The sequence below is a fragment of the Schizosaccharomyces osmophilus genome, chromosome 1 (assembly GCF_027921745.1).
Source record: "Schizosaccharomyces osmophilus chromosome 1, complete sequence".
Taxonomy (NCBI): Eukaryota; Fungi; Ascomycota; class Schizosaccharomycetes; order Schizosaccharomycetales; family Schizosaccharomycetaceae; genus Schizosaccharomyces; species Schizosaccharomyces osmophilus.
Window position 1 is genome coordinate 2,763,174 of NC_079238.1, and position 16,050 is coordinate 2,779,223.

Below are 16,050 nucleotides of genomic sequence, written 5' to 3' on the forward strand. Positions count from 1 at the left end.
AGGAATAAAACATCTTTGGCTTTTTGCTGCTTTCATTCAATTGAAGATCAGTCCCAGCTGATTATATTTCTTTTGTTATATTTAGTTATTTAACATTTCTATTTACATTTAATTTTGATATCCTAATCATGGGTTCATCTACCGAAGGACATAGGAAGACCCAGGACGTTGCTGGTATAAATCAGGCAACTAACGACTACTCTGTGAATTGTTCCGGGAGTGATCGTACTCCGCATTCGTCCCTATCAACAGAAGAAGTTACTCTTGTCCCTGGTAATGAAGGAGTAATGTTAAATCATGATGTTACTGGATCGGAGCCGATCAATTTCCCTTCAGCAGATTTCAGATTAAACAGTGCTGCTTCTACAACACCAGTAGCATCTCCTTCAGTTTCATTTCAAGGCTCTTCTGGAAACAGGACATCGCTTCCTATGGCTGTAACGCCTGTTGAAGATTCAGAGCATTTTACACAGGATCAAAATGCTGCTCCTTCTAGGCGACATCATCATAATAAACATCATCATAACAAACATCATCATAATGAAAAGAAAAGGAAACAATGGAACAAGCGGGCCAAGCTTCCTCGTCCGCTTCCTGATACTGAAACATGTACGAATTGTGGTGATACAAAAAAGCAGCCTTCTGGTAAACGAAACCACAAGCGTCAAGGAAGGAGGCCTGCTTCTCGTCATACTTCCGGCTTGACTGATTCCGGTACGTACCATCCGTCCTACTCTCGTCACCACCACCGGTATGCTTCATCTGGTCAGCCCAGTGTACAAGCTTCTTCTGAACCCTTGGGACAATTTTCCAGTAGTGATCATAGCTCTTCGGAATCTTTGTATTCCATCTCCTCAATGAGTATTAAGAACGACTCTAATTCGGATTCATTATCTTCGTCATCCTCCTCTACCGATTTGTCCTCAAACGACCTCCCATTGCTTCCTGATGAAAATTTTTTAAGGCCTAATGCTGATATTCCTTCATCAGAAATATATCGAAGATCCAGTGCTACTAAGTCGTGCTCAGCCGCCATGGATGATTCTCAGAATATATCAACGGAGCTGAACACACAGTCTGATACAAACTTGGTAGATCAGCCTTCAAGGCCTTCCGTTAACTTTGCCCCGGCTACATATTTAGCAAAGGAAAATGAGTCTACTTCAGTGAAATCTGTTGCTTCTCAGAACCGGGATGCGAATTCTCATGTCGACTCAGAGTTGCCGAGAGACGTTGAAGAAGACGTCTGCTTTCCGATGCAAGAAGAATCACTCGCTTATAATGGCATAGATTTTGATGAGCTTGATAATTTTGCATCTGAGGAATTACAGAAGAGAATGGCTGATATGGTGAATTGCCGATCTAGACAGTACAGCGTCAGCAAACCTTTCGAGCCGCATTGGAAGGATTTGAGTCCTCAAAGAGATTCCACAGGAACCTCTTCGGAAGTACTATATGACGAGAAATTAGCTAATAAACCATTGAAAAGTTACATTTCTCCGAATAGGGAATCTATAGGATCAAAGGCTCAAAGTCCTCATAGGTTTAGCTTGTTTTCTTCAGGAGAGAATGAAACGATTCATGCTGCAGCTATTTCTGATTTGCTAGAAGACGAGGTCCATAGTTTCCGTTCTCTACTCTGCGCTGAGAAAGGCGTTTGGTGGTTAGATTGTTTGAATCCTACTGATAGTGAAATGAGAATGCTTTCAAAAGCGTTTTCGATCCACCCGTTAACAACGGAGGATATTCGTGTTCAAGAAACAAGAGAAAAAGTTGAACTGTTTAGGTCGTATTACTTTGTATGTTTCAGGTCGTTTGAACAAGACCCTGAGGGAGAAGATTATTTGGAGCCGCTAAATATGTATATTATTGTGTTTCGCGAGGGCCTTATGACTTTTCACTTCAGTTCTACTACGCATCCTGCTTCTGTGAGGCGTCGTGCTCGTCAACTGAGAGATTATGTTGACGTGAGCTCAGACTGGCTTTGTTATGCATTAATTGATGACATTACAGATGCATTTGTCCCGTTAATTCGTGCAATTGAGACTGAGACGGAAGCCATTGAAGACTCCGTATTGGTGGGTCGACTGGATGAAAGCTGTGATATGCTTCGAAGAATAGGGGAATGCCGAAAGAAAACAATGGGTATGTTCCGTTTGCTGTACGGCAAGGCAGATGTCATTAAGATGCTTGCAAAACGGTGTAATGAGAAATGGAATATGGCACCAACGGGTGAAATTGGGTTGTACTTGGGTGATATTCAAGATCATTTAATTACGATGACATCGAATCTTTCTCAATTTGAGAAAATTCTTTCACGTACACACAGTAACTACTTAGCCCAGTTGACCTCAAATTCTATTGATGAAAACTCGAGAATGAACGGTGCTTTAACAAAAATCACATTACTTGGTACGGTACTGGTTCCCATGAACTTAATTACAGGATTGTTTGGAATGAACGTACCTATTCCAGGTCAATCAAGTGACACAAACTCTACGCTGGCTTGGTTCTTTGGAATCATTGGCGTCTTAATCGCTTTGATAGTGATTGGTTGGTTTGCTGCTCTTCGTTACAACGCCATTTAACCAAACTCTTCCAAAAACTGTGTAATGATTTGATATAATCGAAAGACGTTTTACGGTGAGATTTATGAAGATTTGCACTATACATGAAGGGTAAAAAAAAAAAAACAAAAAAAAAACAAAAAGAGTATCGGTTTGGTTAAGGATATTGACGGGTTTGTTTTTCGTTTGAATTGAATAGCCTTTTCCAAATATTTGTATATGTTAGGAAGAATCTACAGAAGAAGCTATATTGTTTAGTGTCGTGAATTGGGCTGAAAAAAATAGACGTTTACATAGCAAGCTGTTTTAATAAAACCATACACATGATAACAATACGTATATTTTCAAGCTAGGAGTTGGCCTTTGGGACCTTTCTCAAACAATATTCAAATAGAACAACGATGATTACATATAAATGGGAAATAACGTCGGGACGAATGAGGAGGGTGTATAGCACAATCAATGACTACAAAATTAATCCTTATTTTGAAATGTCTCTTGGGTTGCGTCGGGCTTCCTCAATCATTTGGAGTACACCTTCGACGGACTAATGTGATGTTAGACATGTGAGGATGTAGGATGGTGTAAGATAAGAAATTTTTTAAATTTTTTTTTTTTCGATTCCGGTACATACGTTTCGATCATTTTTCCGTTTCTCATAGTCAGCACGAAGCTCTGGCGACAAGGAATCGATCACATGTTGAGGAGAAGGAGCAGTAATTTTCATTGTAGCATAACCAAAACCAACGATCCCTGTTACAAAAAAAAAAGGCATGTTAATAGCTAATGAAAATGGCAGCTTGAGAAAGACATGGTCTTTTGTACTTTTTAATTCAACATACCAGCGCCGTACATAAGGCTTTTGACGATTCTATTCATTTTGAGTATTGAGCTTGCAGGAAGTACAGTTTCTTTCTTTGAAAAGACTCAAACTCGATGTCTCCAAAAGATAAATCTTTTATGAATTGGATACGTTTTCACCAACGTAGCTGCCACAAACGATGGATGGCATCTTTACGTTTCGCTATTTGATTGTTTCGTTGACTAGGTTGTGCGTATAGAGAAATGGCTTTTAGAGTCACTAGTATTGAGAAGAAACATATAAAAAGATGAAATTAAAGTAAAAGAAGTGATTCTTTCACAAAACAAAGCGACGATGCTCGAACCTTCATGTCCATTGAAGTCTTATAGTGGAAGGCGTTGAAGAATCAAAGCAACTGAAACCCACTGTAAGAGAGAAAAAGAAAAAGAACAAGGAAACAAGATGAAACTATTGAATCGTGCGTTTTCCTTCAACCACCTACCACTTGTGTTCCTTTTGCCTGTTACCAACATATGGTACTCCTCTTTAATATGATATATAATGTTTTGAAGGAACCGGTTGGGAGAGGCTTACATGAACCTTTTGGGAATTCTTTTCTTTGTATTTTCTCGCAAATTGCAATGAGTTTTATATCTTTCTGTACCTTGTTTTGTTTTTCTAGTGAACTCTGCACAAGCGTCATATTGTGGAGTACCCCACAATGATCAGCGGTGAAGGACAAATCGTATTCTAGGTACTAGCATACGGCAGTTTAACGCAATACGGTCCATATGCTTATATCAATTTAGCTTGCCACGCTGATATCAGATGAAGTTTTCACCATTAACACTCCATCAGTTTTGAGTACAACTGGCGTGTCTTTGACTTACCAGCGACGATTTTCTTCTTCATCTTTCTTGGGAGAGTCGGCTGGATTATTAAGAATCCTTTCGGTTTTAAAACCCCTATAGTTTCTGGCTAGTCCCATTACTCAAAGTGCGAAGTCTTATCTAAAGGAAAATTTTTATTTACTAGTCATTACTAGTTAAAAGTGGTGTATATTAATCTCTGAAAAAATCCCCGTGATCTTTGTGCTTTGGGTTTAGTTTTCTTTGATTTCTTTGAATCAAGGGTGGTCGTGCTTTATGCTTCATAAAGGGGTTTGAACAGAAAAGCCGGAAAGAAAACGCGCTATTGATTTGGAGGTTTGACTCTTCAACACCATTTCTTGGAGGTTTCTCTAATTTTCGTCAATCTTTTCTAGATCCCTTTCCTATCTTGTTTCACATCTTTTCCCAATTTTTTTCCTACTTTCAATTACCCTTTGTTTTGTATGGAAAATAACTCTTACCCCGACAAGTTCCGTTTTCTGGAATCCCAGAATTCCCCAGAAAGGTCCGATCCACTTCACAACCCCTTAGGCAGGAATGATTTTGACGAACAGTTTTACTGGGTGAACCAACATATGAGGCACCTTTGGAGTCATTCCAACCCTCCTACGTCTGCCTCTGGCACAACATCAACAACCGATACACCCTATGGTACTTTCCAACACTCTTTTCATCCATTAAATCATACCATTAGCAATGATTCTATTGCTAAGAACCCAGTGTCTCCACATCTCAATCATTTACCTCATCGTGCAGGCATCCTTGGAAGCATACCTACCTCTGAGCCTCAACGTTTGTCAGGTATAGCCTCAGTACATCAAACAAACGACCATTCTATGAATACCCTCGATCCATTAACTTACATGGAGGGTCCATCTTTTGCTCAAAATAATATACATGTAGAACATTCCAATCACCCGTCGATGTTCCCTTGTCCGCCGTCGGCGAACAATATAATGAACGAGCCTCTAGAAAATGTTAATTCAGTTCCACCGTTTGAACAGCCAATGGATCAGTCGTTGTTACGAGATGGTACTCCATTATACCGTGTTTGCTCCGCTCCTGACCCGCCTACAGTTTCGAAGAAACCATCAGTGAAGTCTTCAAGCATCGAAAATCAATCTTCTTCGACATCCAACGCTTCTCCCGAGTTTCGAAGCTCAAAAACTTCTTCCGCTTCTTCAAATATGGGTGCGTTTGAAAAAGTTAAAGAAAAGTTGGGTGAAGTCAAGAAAAAGCGTCAGCAAACAAAGCACGCGTGTGCAAAATGCCAACGTGACAACAAAAAATGCGACGAATCCCGCCCTTGTATACGTTGCCGAAAAACAGAATGTGAAGATCAATGTATAGACATCCCTCGCAAAAAGCGTCCGGTGGGGATGAAACGAGGCCCTTACAAAAAAGGAAGCAACTTAACTGCTTCTACACGACGCTCTGATCAAGAAAGGTTTGCTTTATCACAGAAAAAAAAGTCTAATAGAATGGAAGACCCATTAGTCATTAAACCTTCTGAGAAAATTCCGAGCAACAACGAGTCATCTTTGGCAAATACTTCACAAGACGTTCCTTTCCTTGAGTCCAACGAAGAAAGCGATTGGCCAAGATCCAGAGTACGTAGCTATACAAATCCTGTTGGAAGTGCTGAAAGTATGCACTACAATTTACCTGAGGCTCTTCCGCTATATCCGCAAGATTCTCCGTCTATTACTGAATCCAGTCCTTCGAAAATGGAAGTTGAGTACCCTGAACTTTCGATCCCTCCGGATTTCTCAGCCTATACGATGCATACTTTCCCACCTCAACCTGTGAATCCAACGGTTCCCAGACCCGATGAATATGTGGCTCCTCCATGGCCAGTTCATGACCCTTCCATTGTTCCACCTCATTTGGTGCCTCAAGTAGAATATGAACATCCCCCTGAAGTAAAAATGGAAGACGAAAACCAATCGGTTAGGGAGAGCTCACAAACTGGCAATGATCCGATGCATCCTTCCTACCACCACATGAGTTACGGGACAAGCCATATCCCAGAAGCCGAGCCATATGCCAACACCCATTCTATGTTTGATGGAATGAACCATCTGGACCATGCTGTTTCAAATGACTCGAGCTATTCGCCTCATGATACAAATTTCACTTCGCCATTTAAATCGGAAGAACAGACTGCATTACCCGAAACACATTATCCTTTTCTCCGTGGAAGAATACATTCCTTTTCCATTGCTGCTGATTCACCTCATCATCTCGTAGAGCGTCCTTGCCTTCATTGCCTTGGTGTGACCGATAATCCCGATGAACATGCGAATTTGGCGGATCTTCGTGACAGGCAACAGCGCGAATTGGAATTTACTTCTATGTTGTTGTTTCATGATCACCCTTCATATCACGCTAGACCCGACTTGAATTTCCACGAAGTCCTGCATCCTGAACAATTTGCATACCGGAATCTCCATCATGATCATGGCGACAATTGTGATTATTAACACTCCCACTAATACTTTATAATAATTCATCCTAGATGCCCTTGCTTTTTTGAACCTATTGCTTCTTGAAAACTGTTTTTTCTTTGCTCGCAAAATTGGGCTTACTTGTATAAGCTCTTATTGAATGTTGCATTCAACGTTTCTGACTTACACATCCTTTGCTTTTGCTTGGGTTGTAACATTGTATAAATCATACTATACATTTCACGAATTACTGAATGTATCTGCATGTATTAGGAAAGTGTATGGTTTGAAGCATCTTAATTCCCTCGTTTAATTGAATTGGAGACTGTTAATTTATTTTATCTTTTTTATTATTTTCTCAATACTTACATATTTTATATATACATTTTTATGATTGCATTACATGACTTGCTTCCCTTGAGTTGTAAAATTTTCTTTTAAGTGTGTCTTTCGTTTGGAGTTTTTGTGTCCTATATTTTAAATAAAATTATATTTAATGTACATTTTGGTGTGGTAAAAAGGAATCCTACTCTCGATATCTGATATATTTTCATTCCTTTCGTTAGTAAATTCTGATCAACTCTGAGTTTGCTCCGGAAATGTTATGGTGTTCTCTGTCTTTCCACCATTCTTTTGACTACTGCAACATCTTATTATCTTACCTTTATATATATATATATATCATTCTTTTTTTTTTTTTTTTTTTTTCTTTCATTTTACCAAGCGATCATTTGGTGTTTTATTTTAACAAAATAGTACGCGGTTCGAAAAATAGAACAATGAGATTTACTGATGGCTAAAATATGAGTATCTGTATCCTTGGAACTTTCACCATTCGGGGAAACCTGTCTTTCACGAATTACCAAAATGCAACTGACAGAAGAATCAAAGGTAGGTAATTCTGTCTTGTAACATAAGCATATGGAAAGGAAGCATCTAACAGAAAATAGGAACGTCTCATCAAGGTGTTTAACGTCGGCAAAACCGTTACTCATTACGGTTGGATTCCCTTCATCCTCTGGTTAGGATACACCCAAAGTTCTCCCAAGCCTCAATTAATGCGTGTTATTAACCCTTTGGCTTAAGGATGGAAAAGGCCGTTGAATGCCTTCAATGTTTTGTATGCTGAAGCAGAAAAATTCAGTCATCGTTTGAAAGTAATGTATAGTCATTTTGATTTCAAATGAGATGTTATTCTACTTTTCATTCTAGTTCTTTTTGGCTGAGCACGATGGGGCTTTTAGTATCAAAGTGAGTGCTTGTTCCATATGAAATGATTCCAGCATGTTGACAATGACACTTAAACAAAGAGCTATAAAGTTTACACAGACCATTCAACAAATTCAACTAGTGTGATATGTCTTATCGTGACTGAAACTATCGAAACTAGTTCTATCACTATTTTTTGAAACGAACCGAATTGAAGGTCAAGACTACAGTTTTAAACGCCGTGATCATAAGCGCCGAGATTCTCTTTTAATTCCTTGCACCATTTAAACCATTTTCACTACTAAAAGAACACCACCTAAGCTTCTGAAAAAATTCATTTCATGCACTGTTGAAAAAGCTTCGTAATCAAATTGAAAGGGGCGGGCGCACATAGGAGTAAGCCGGCTGGTAAAATACAGATTAGAGGTGGAAAGTACTTAAGCAGCTTTAGTTTTTTCCCTATACTCATATTAATCTTCTAAAAATCCATCTTACTATTTTTTCCTAGTTCCTCACTTATATTTATTCTACTGCCTTTGGGATGCTTTAGTGTTACTTTTGAGTGTAACATTCTCATACCCAAGGTAGGTCAGGTAGTTCGTGTCGTAAACAACAACATCCTGTCACCAGGATAAAATACCAAGAAGACACACTCAATATTGTTGTTACTGTAGTATTTCCATTAATTTTCCACAGGGTTGTTTTCCAGCAATCGAATGGAACGCTGAAAGAATTCAACAGAACATTGGTGGATTACCAAAAGGTCAAATTTAAATATTCGTGTTCCATTAGTTAGGAATAAGGAAAGCTAAAAATTTGCAAAACTATTCGGCGGCACCAATCCCTTTGTTGCGGTTTAGTTTTCATTTTGTTGTTTTGTTTTATTTCTAGGGACCTCCCATATTTGAGAAGTATATGTATACTACATTACCCACCTATTTGTATATTTAAACACAGCATTGGTAATGGACCAGGCCATTGCCGGCCTTTCAGCTGGCATTTGTTCAACGTTGGTCATGCATCCTTTAGACTTGGCAAAGGTTCAAATGCAAGCATCTTCAAATCCAAAGGGTATTTCTTTACTTCATGTTTTACGAGATAATTTAAAATACACGGGCTCTATTCGTTCTCTTTATCATGGACTAGGTGTTAACACGCTTGGCTCGGCTATAAGTTGGGGTACGTACTTTTATGTGTATGGTTTTACAAAAAGTTTATTCTTGGGTGCGCCGTCCTCGGAGCCTATTCCAATCACAGCTATGCAGACATTAATAAGTTCAGCATTCGCGGGATGCATCGTGGCAGCTCTTACAAACCCAATGTGGGTAGTAAAGTCACGAATTTTATCAAGAACTGCGGATCAAAGCAATCCTTTTTATGTTCTCTACCAGCTTTTGAGAAAAGAGGGAGTGAGAGGATGTTATGCTGGTTTTACACCCTCTCTTTTAGGCGTTTCACAAGGTGCCTTGCAGTTTATGGCTTACGAAAAACTCAAAATTTGGCATAAGGGACAACCATCGAATGTAGACTATTTAATCATATCTGCTGCATCCAAGGTATTCGCTGCCATTAACATGTATCCACTCCTTGTTGTTCGCACTCGTTTGCAGGTGTTTCATCCAGGACTATCAACTCTTGATATGTTCAAAACTATATGGAATGTGGAAGGCCCCTTGGCTTTTTATAAGGGGTTTCAACCTCATTTATTGAGAGTTATCCCTCAAACCTGCATTACATTCTTAGTGTATGAGCAAGTAGGTTCACATTTCAAATCCCGGGCATCTCTTTGAGTCAAAAACCTTACAATTTTGTCAACTAATTTTTGTATTAATGAAAAACCCCCTTCTGTCTCACAAATATAGAAAAATCAGTCATGTGTTGTCTGTCTTTATAATTCATTAAAATATCTATTCCTGTCGAGTTTGCATAACAAAATTCTCAATGCATTTCCTTTGTGCAGTGGTAAGTTGTTGTAGAATATCTTTTGTCTTTTCTGGCTCTTTTGAAAATATGCTAAGCAACAAATTTCCAATTTTCGTATGGACATCAGGATTCTCAATCATTACTCCAAAATGTCCGATTATAGGGAGAGCTAGGTTAAGATAAGCAGTTTCTAATCGTCAGCAACCTGATAATTTACCAAATTTCACAACGTACTTTTCGTCTTATCGATGTATTGATACATACTCATTAAGGCCGGTACAAAACTTTCAAGGTACCCGCCGCTGTGAGCTATTTCACCTTTTTGAAGCATTGCAACAGAATCGAAAATAATTTTGCGACACAATGCTTTCATCGTGTCATGTTTGCTGTTTGCCAACAATAAAGATGAAGTGCATTTTGCAGCCGTTTGGAAACCCTGCGAGAAGTTAACAATAAGATTCTAATTAAATAGGTTTACCTCCGTCGATTTCAAGAGACCGAAAAGAGTTGTTATAAAGTTTTGGATTATAAGCTGCTCTCCATCTAGAAGAGGTGCTGCTATCGTAAGGACGAGAACCATACTCAGAAGTATGATTTCTTTTTTGTCTTTACTTTGTAATTGTCTGTCGTAGGGTTAGATATTGTTATGTTCTATAATACATACTCTTTGTCTTCAAGCATAGAATAGAGATGCTCAAATAAAGTATAACACAAGGTAGAACATATAGAATTATCTTGCGTAACCATTGTACTCAACAATTTTCGAAGAACAGCTAAAAGTTCATGTTTCGAGTATTTAAGGAGGGAAGGATCATCAAGAATGACTGGTTATTATTAGTTATAAGCAAATGAGTTTTTTTAATTTTTTTAAAAAAAAAAATTACCTTCATAAACATGTAAAGCAGTCGCAAATAGATCCACCCTAACAATGGTGGGAAAAATATTGGCAAGTTCCAGAAAGGAGTCAAAGCATAGTATAATAAAGTGGCTCGACTTCTCATTCCCAGCGGAATATACAGAATTTGATCGTAGTCCTGGTAACCTGACGGTTAAAGCCAAAATTAATATTTTGACCAAGTCAAATAACTGCTCAACTCCTTCCGATACAGAAGGCTCTAGAGAAGTAACAGAATCACTTTCGCACTCTTTCAATTTGGAATGTTCAGGATTCGTCAACGCTAATTTTTTGACAAAAAGAACGATACTTATCTTTGTTTCCCAATCTTCTGTAAGTATGAGTCTAATCAGAAGATCAATAACCTCTGGGAAAACATTGGTATCATAAAGTACTTTTGTACATAGATCTTCAGTCAATATTGCAGTCATGATTTTCATAATTCGTAAAACAGGTTTATCAAAAGTTTGTAAGGTGCTAGGAATAAGTAACGACTGAAAGCAAATACTAAAAACAAAAAAATTAAACGAGTGCTTATCATTCGTATAATTTATACTGTCATGGAAAAATATATCCTCTCCTGATAATGTCAATTCCTCTCCGTTTAAAATCCCATAGACAAGATCAGAATTTTCGTTCAAAAGCAAAGTCAACGCTTCAGCAATGTTCAACCATGTTGTCTCATATATCTAAAATATTAGTTACGAAACAAAAACTTACTTACATCTAGAAGGATTTTAGGGTTTATATTCTGAGTGTGAGAAAAAGAAGTATCAGCAACAAAGTCTTTGAGTAAGCTAGGTCCAAACCGAAGGCGTGAATAACCTCTCAAAGATACCACCCAATGCGCAGCAAAGCGTCTTAAATAAGGAGAAGCTATTTCTTTCAGGTAGTCAATTTTACGGGAATAACCATACAAAATCGCCCAGGCTGATAGTGTGGTTACCCGTAGTACGTAAATCGAATCGTTCTGAAATTGCTTATTGTTCTCATTATGATTTTCAGAAAAGGTAGCATCAAGTGCATGTTTTAACATATTTACTACACGATTCGCTTGGCTAGCATTTGGAAGAAGACCTGTTCCGATGAAATTGGCGCCAATATTCAATGCTAGAGAGACAATTTTTGGTGAGGACTCTTCAGTTATTGACGAAGTAAAAGCAGAGCTAATCTGCGCCTGAAATTGATCTAATAAGGGGATATCTTCGAAATCCGGGTCCTTAACGGTTTGGAAATTCTGTTATCAGTTAGCTATGCCATAAGTACTTACTTACCACTATCAAAGTATCTAAAAGTTTAAGTCCGCTTTCTTTTAGGTAGAAATTATCGGAAGTAGATAGGATGAAAGCCAAACGTATCAAATCTGAAATCCTCGAAATTAAGTATCGAGAAGCATCCGAGCTGGTAGACATTACGTCGGATATGCATGTATTTAGAATTGAGGATGCAAACAGCTGGGTTTGCCAGCGATAGTTTTTATTGCCAGCTGTAGTAACAAGGGAATTAGCAAGCGAAACAGTGTCCTCATCCAAGCTGTAATATGTTTCATTCTCAAAAGACCTTTCGAAATTAAAATTTCCTTTTATACCATTTAAATACAAAAGGATATTTACCCACCAGGAAATATCGCTTTCTTTGAAATCCTTTAACCATATATGCACTATATTTTTCAAGAACTTGTTTTCGGGTGTGGCATCTATAGATTGCCAAATAAGCTTGTCCAGATGCCTTTTATAGCAAGTTTCTGAAAAAGATTGGTTCTGAAGTAGAATTTGATATAAAACCTCAATAGCTGATTCGCGAATCACGGGATGCTTAACATCAATTATATTTTTCAATAAATTATCAATAAAAATTCCAGAGTTCAAATCAAGCGGTGTGAACAGATACAAATGCTGGTAACACTTGTATACTCGAGTGATGTTATCATTATCGTCCCCAGCAAAACGCAACAACTCACGGGAAATGTTGTATGCAAGGTAAGAGTCGGAAGAGTTACTTCTCAATGTGGGGCCCAACTCATTAATCAAGCAATCAAGATATTCAATGAATAAATGTGTGGGATACACCAAATCGGTTTTTCTTTTCAAAAGTAACATTTCTATATCGACATCTGCTGAAATCATATAACCAAGGAGTATTCCCATTTGACCAGTTAAAACGCTTGGTATGGTTTTCGCAATTGTACCCAATGACACGAAAGAAGCTTCTATGGAGCAATTCCTAACGATATCATTGGAATCAGCATTGAAAATTTTGAGCAGTTGATATACTTTTACCAAAAATGCTTGAGAGATCCCGGAACCCAATTTAGCCAACGTGTGCCCGACACCCATTATTGATGTTGCCCTACAATTTGGATTTCCAGATTCAGCAGCGCGTTGTATGAGAACATCAAGAACAAATGTCGGTTTTTTTTGACAAAGCAAAGCCAAAAATGAATAAGATTCTGCAAATAACCGGATTATCGTAATATCATCAGAATTGGAATTCATATCCAATAATTCAATGACAAGCGAAACAACCTTACTCGATAAAGAAAGCTTCTTTTCACAGAAAACCTTCAAAGCCCCGTGGATTGAAAACAGAACATTAGTAGATATGGCTTTTTCCTTGGATAAATCCCTTATGTTGCTTGTGTTGGAGACGGAGGAGATTAAAATTTCTAACGTACTTTCCATAACCTTTGGCGGTTGATAACAAAATATTAGAGAAAATAGTATGACTGCACTATCTACCACTGCAGTTGCAATAGGACGAACAAACGGGAAAGAAAAATTGGCTGAGTTAGAAAACAGGAAAAGCATATCAGTCGTCGCATCCCCTATTAAGTAAGGTGTTGGTCCTTCAGTAATATGGTTACCGTCATCGCTTTTTCCGGAGTAGTATGAAGAAAATAAACCCGGGATTATTTTCGAAGAATAACTGCGTTGATGAGTATCATCATCTAGATATTGGAGGTATGAGAGTTCTGCTACTATCGAGACACATGTTGACAGCAACTCTTGATCGTCTAAGGTCACGCCATTAATGTTCATAAGTTCTAGGGAACATTGGAATATTTTCGATAAAAGCAGTGTACGTAACTCACTATGAGAATAGTCGGAATAATGAATAACTGTTTGAAGTTCCAACTTTTTGGTAAGATAAAAAGATTTATAGAACTTCAAGCAATTCGTAAGGAATAAAATTATACGCTTTCGTACATCAGGTGTCAAGAGAACCCTATTATACTTCAAAAATGCTAAAAGACACTGAAGAGCCTCGAAGCGAGTAAATAAGTCAGCATTAGATTCCATAAAGTTTTGAGAGTGAATATTAGAAGACACGCGCGGAAGGGCATTCTTCCACAAAACGAACAACTGTGAAAGTTGCATTCTAGTAAAAGAAGGACCAAACGAAACATAGGATGTCATTAAACGCCATCCAACTTTTAACTGAGCTTGAGCTGTAAACAAGTCCAAACTCGTGGAAGACCGTATAAGCTCGAGAGAAAAGTTGAACAATTTTGAAAAAATGAAAGATGAAACATACAATGGATTTTTTTCGGCGGCGACATAACATGAAACTAAAGCCAGAGTTATATTATCCAAAATTCCGCTGTTTGGTTTGATCTTGGACTCTTTCGTTCTCGAACGCATCGACTTTAGTTCGTTTTCTAGCTTTCCATAAAGTGATAATAGTGTTGGCATTATGGGGTCTGGCATCACTATAAGTAAACATCGCAAACACCAAGCAGCATTATTTTTCAACCTGTCATTTCCCAAGCTAACAATATCAAAAAGTACCCTGAGGAAGTTACTATGATGAGGAGTAACAGAACCCTTCAAATTTGCCAGAATACCAGCAATAGAGGAAAACGTAGCCTGAACTAGTGTAATTGGTATTTTTGTTTGATCTTCTACGAATGGCTCTAAAATTTTAGACAAAAGCAATTCCAAAGCCTGGATTTCGGAACTTTGATCCAGAAACCGCGAATTAATCACGTCGCGCAGAAGGAATGTAAAATGTTGTTCTTCCAAAGCAGAAAGCCATTCGTTCAAGGAAGAATTAAGCGTGGAGTTGAGCAGAACATCTAAGATGAGAGAATAATTCGTCCTTACTTTTGATGAATCCTGTAAAAGGAAAAAGTGTTTAATAGCAAGAGCTATTACGCCTCTGGAAGCCTCAGATTTCGCGTATTTGTGGTTGTAAAGTTCAAGGAGCATTCGCAAAACCTTGCTGAACTCATCAGATTCATCAATTCGCTGTAGTGTTGAAGTATTACCAGAATCCTCATTTTTTTCTTCATCAGCAACGGAAGGAGAAGAAGCAGCTTTTAAAGCTTCAATCTGGCGGTGCGCTTGCAACATGGTGCTAGCCGTGAAGCATTTGGCCAACACACTTTGCAAAGCCGAGTTTTCCGTCACGCATTTCTTAAATAAATAAGATTTTAGCCATTCCAAATCCGAATTTCGCAAAGAAGAATGAAGAAGCAAATTGTAAGCACCAATTAAAGCTGAAAGAATAACGTTCAACGAAGAACTTCCCAGATTGGATTTTACAGACTTCCAAACCTCTTTCAACAAGTCTTCGCCAAAGTTATTCCCAGCGTGTTGAATGCTTTCCGAAAGACCTCGAAGAGCACAAACACGAAGGCCATGAGGATAATTATTCTTGGAGTATTTAAGAAAAACCTTCACGAAAGTCTCTTGCTGATTTATCTAAATACATTTCATTAGAAAAGCGTATAAATATACATACATACGGTTTGACCATAAGCGTGTAAGCAATTTCCTAGAACCGATAAGTTATTTCTAACAAATTAGCAAACAATTACAGAGAGTGCTGTTTCCATACAAAATCTCAATGTTATCCTTCTTTTCGATTATATTGTCAACAAATCCAACCAATACACGATTAATTTGATATCCTTCAACTGAAAGAGTTAATACAGCAAGCTTGTAAAAGTCGTTTCATACATCCTTCTAGTAGTGCAATTACACAACCTGATAATAAATTTCTTGTAGGATATCCTATATAGCTTCCATACTGTCTAATTAAAGTATGTATTGGGTCTACGAAGCTTTGAACAGAGCTCTCTCGAAATGTCTTGCTTAATCGTCGGAGTTCCTGCTCATAATCGAGTAGTTTTGTATAAATTACTTCCCTTTTATTTAATCCTGCAACTCTTTCAAGATTTTCTAACGACAGTGGTGCCGTCGACATATGGTTTATTTGTCTTGAAGTATTGGGATTGGTAAATGAGGAAATGCTTCCGATGCCAGCTAAGCCTAGCAACGTAAATATTTCATAGGAACTTAAATTATAATTTCAG

General features: G+C 38.0%; 6 protein-coding genes across 6 annotated transcripts; 4 read left to right on the plus strand and 2 right to left on the minus strand.

The window, feature by feature from the left end:
• Positions 1-128: 128 nt before the first annotated feature.
• Positions 129-2,588, plus strand: SOMG_01267 (CorA family magnesium ion transmembrane transporter; the record flags this gene model as incomplete). The annotated part of the gene is made up of 1 exon (XM_056180060.1): positions 129-2,588. One exon carries the CDS (start codon positions 129-131, stop codon positions 2,586-2,588), a length of 2,460 nt encoding a protein of 819 aa, XP_056037183.1.
• A 460-nt stretch (positions 2,589-3,048) lies between these two features.
• Positions 3,049-3,446, minus strand: cbp4 (mitochondrial respiratory complex III assembly protein Cbp4; the record flags this gene model as incomplete). Its single annotated transcript, XM_056180061.1, has 3 exons — positions 3,049-3,114; positions 3,202-3,320; positions 3,410-3,446. The coding sequence occupies 3 exons, from the start codon at positions 3,444-3,446 to the stop codon at positions 3,049-3,051; spliced, it is 222 nt and encodes a 73-aa protein (XP_056036709.1).
• Positions 3,447-4,702: 1,256 nt separating this feature from the next.
• Positions 4,703-6,742, plus strand: pho7 (DNA-binding transcription factor Pho7; the record flags this gene model as incomplete). Its single annotated transcript, XM_056180062.1, has 1 exon — positions 4,703-6,742. The coding sequence occupies one exon, from the start codon at positions 4,703-4,705 to the stop codon at positions 6,740-6,742; it is 2,040 nt and encodes a 679-aa protein (XP_056036712.1).
• An 831-nt stretch (positions 6,743-7,573) lies between these two features.
• Positions 7,574-7,791, plus strand: tom7 (mitochondrial TOM complex subunit Tom7; the record flags this gene model as incomplete). The annotated part of the gene is made up of 2 exons (XM_056180063.1): positions 7,574-7,597; positions 7,657-7,791. The coding sequence occupies 2 exons, from the start codon at positions 7,574-7,576 to the stop codon at positions 7,789-7,791; spliced, it is 159 nt and encodes a 52-aa protein (XP_056037223.1).
• A 1,089-nt stretch (positions 7,792-8,880) lies between these two features.
• On the plus strand, positions 8,881-9,705 carry flx1 (mitochondrial carrier, FAD Flx1; the record flags this gene model as incomplete). The annotated part of the gene is made up of 1 exon (XM_056180064.1): positions 8,881-9,705. The coding sequence occupies one exon, from the start codon at positions 8,881-8,883 to the stop codon at positions 9,703-9,705; it is 825 nt and encodes a 274-aa protein (XP_056034821.1).
• A 117-nt stretch (positions 9,706-9,822) lies between these two features.
• sip1 (Pof6 interacting protein Sip1, predicted AP-1 accessory protein) lies at positions 9,823-15,941 on the minus strand (the record flags this gene model as incomplete). The annotated part of the gene is made up of 10 exons (XM_056180065.1): positions 9,823-10,028; positions 10,073-10,274; positions 10,317-10,461; positions 10,503-10,662; positions 10,723-11,422; positions 11,458-11,970; positions 12,008-15,436; positions 15,481-15,529; positions 15,573-15,651; positions 15,695-15,941. The coding sequence occupies 10 exons, from the start codon at positions 15,939-15,941 to the stop codon at positions 9,823-9,825; spliced, it is 5,730 nt and encodes a 1,909-aa protein (XP_056034824.1).
• Between the last annotated feature and the right edge of the window lie 109 nt (positions 15,942-16,050).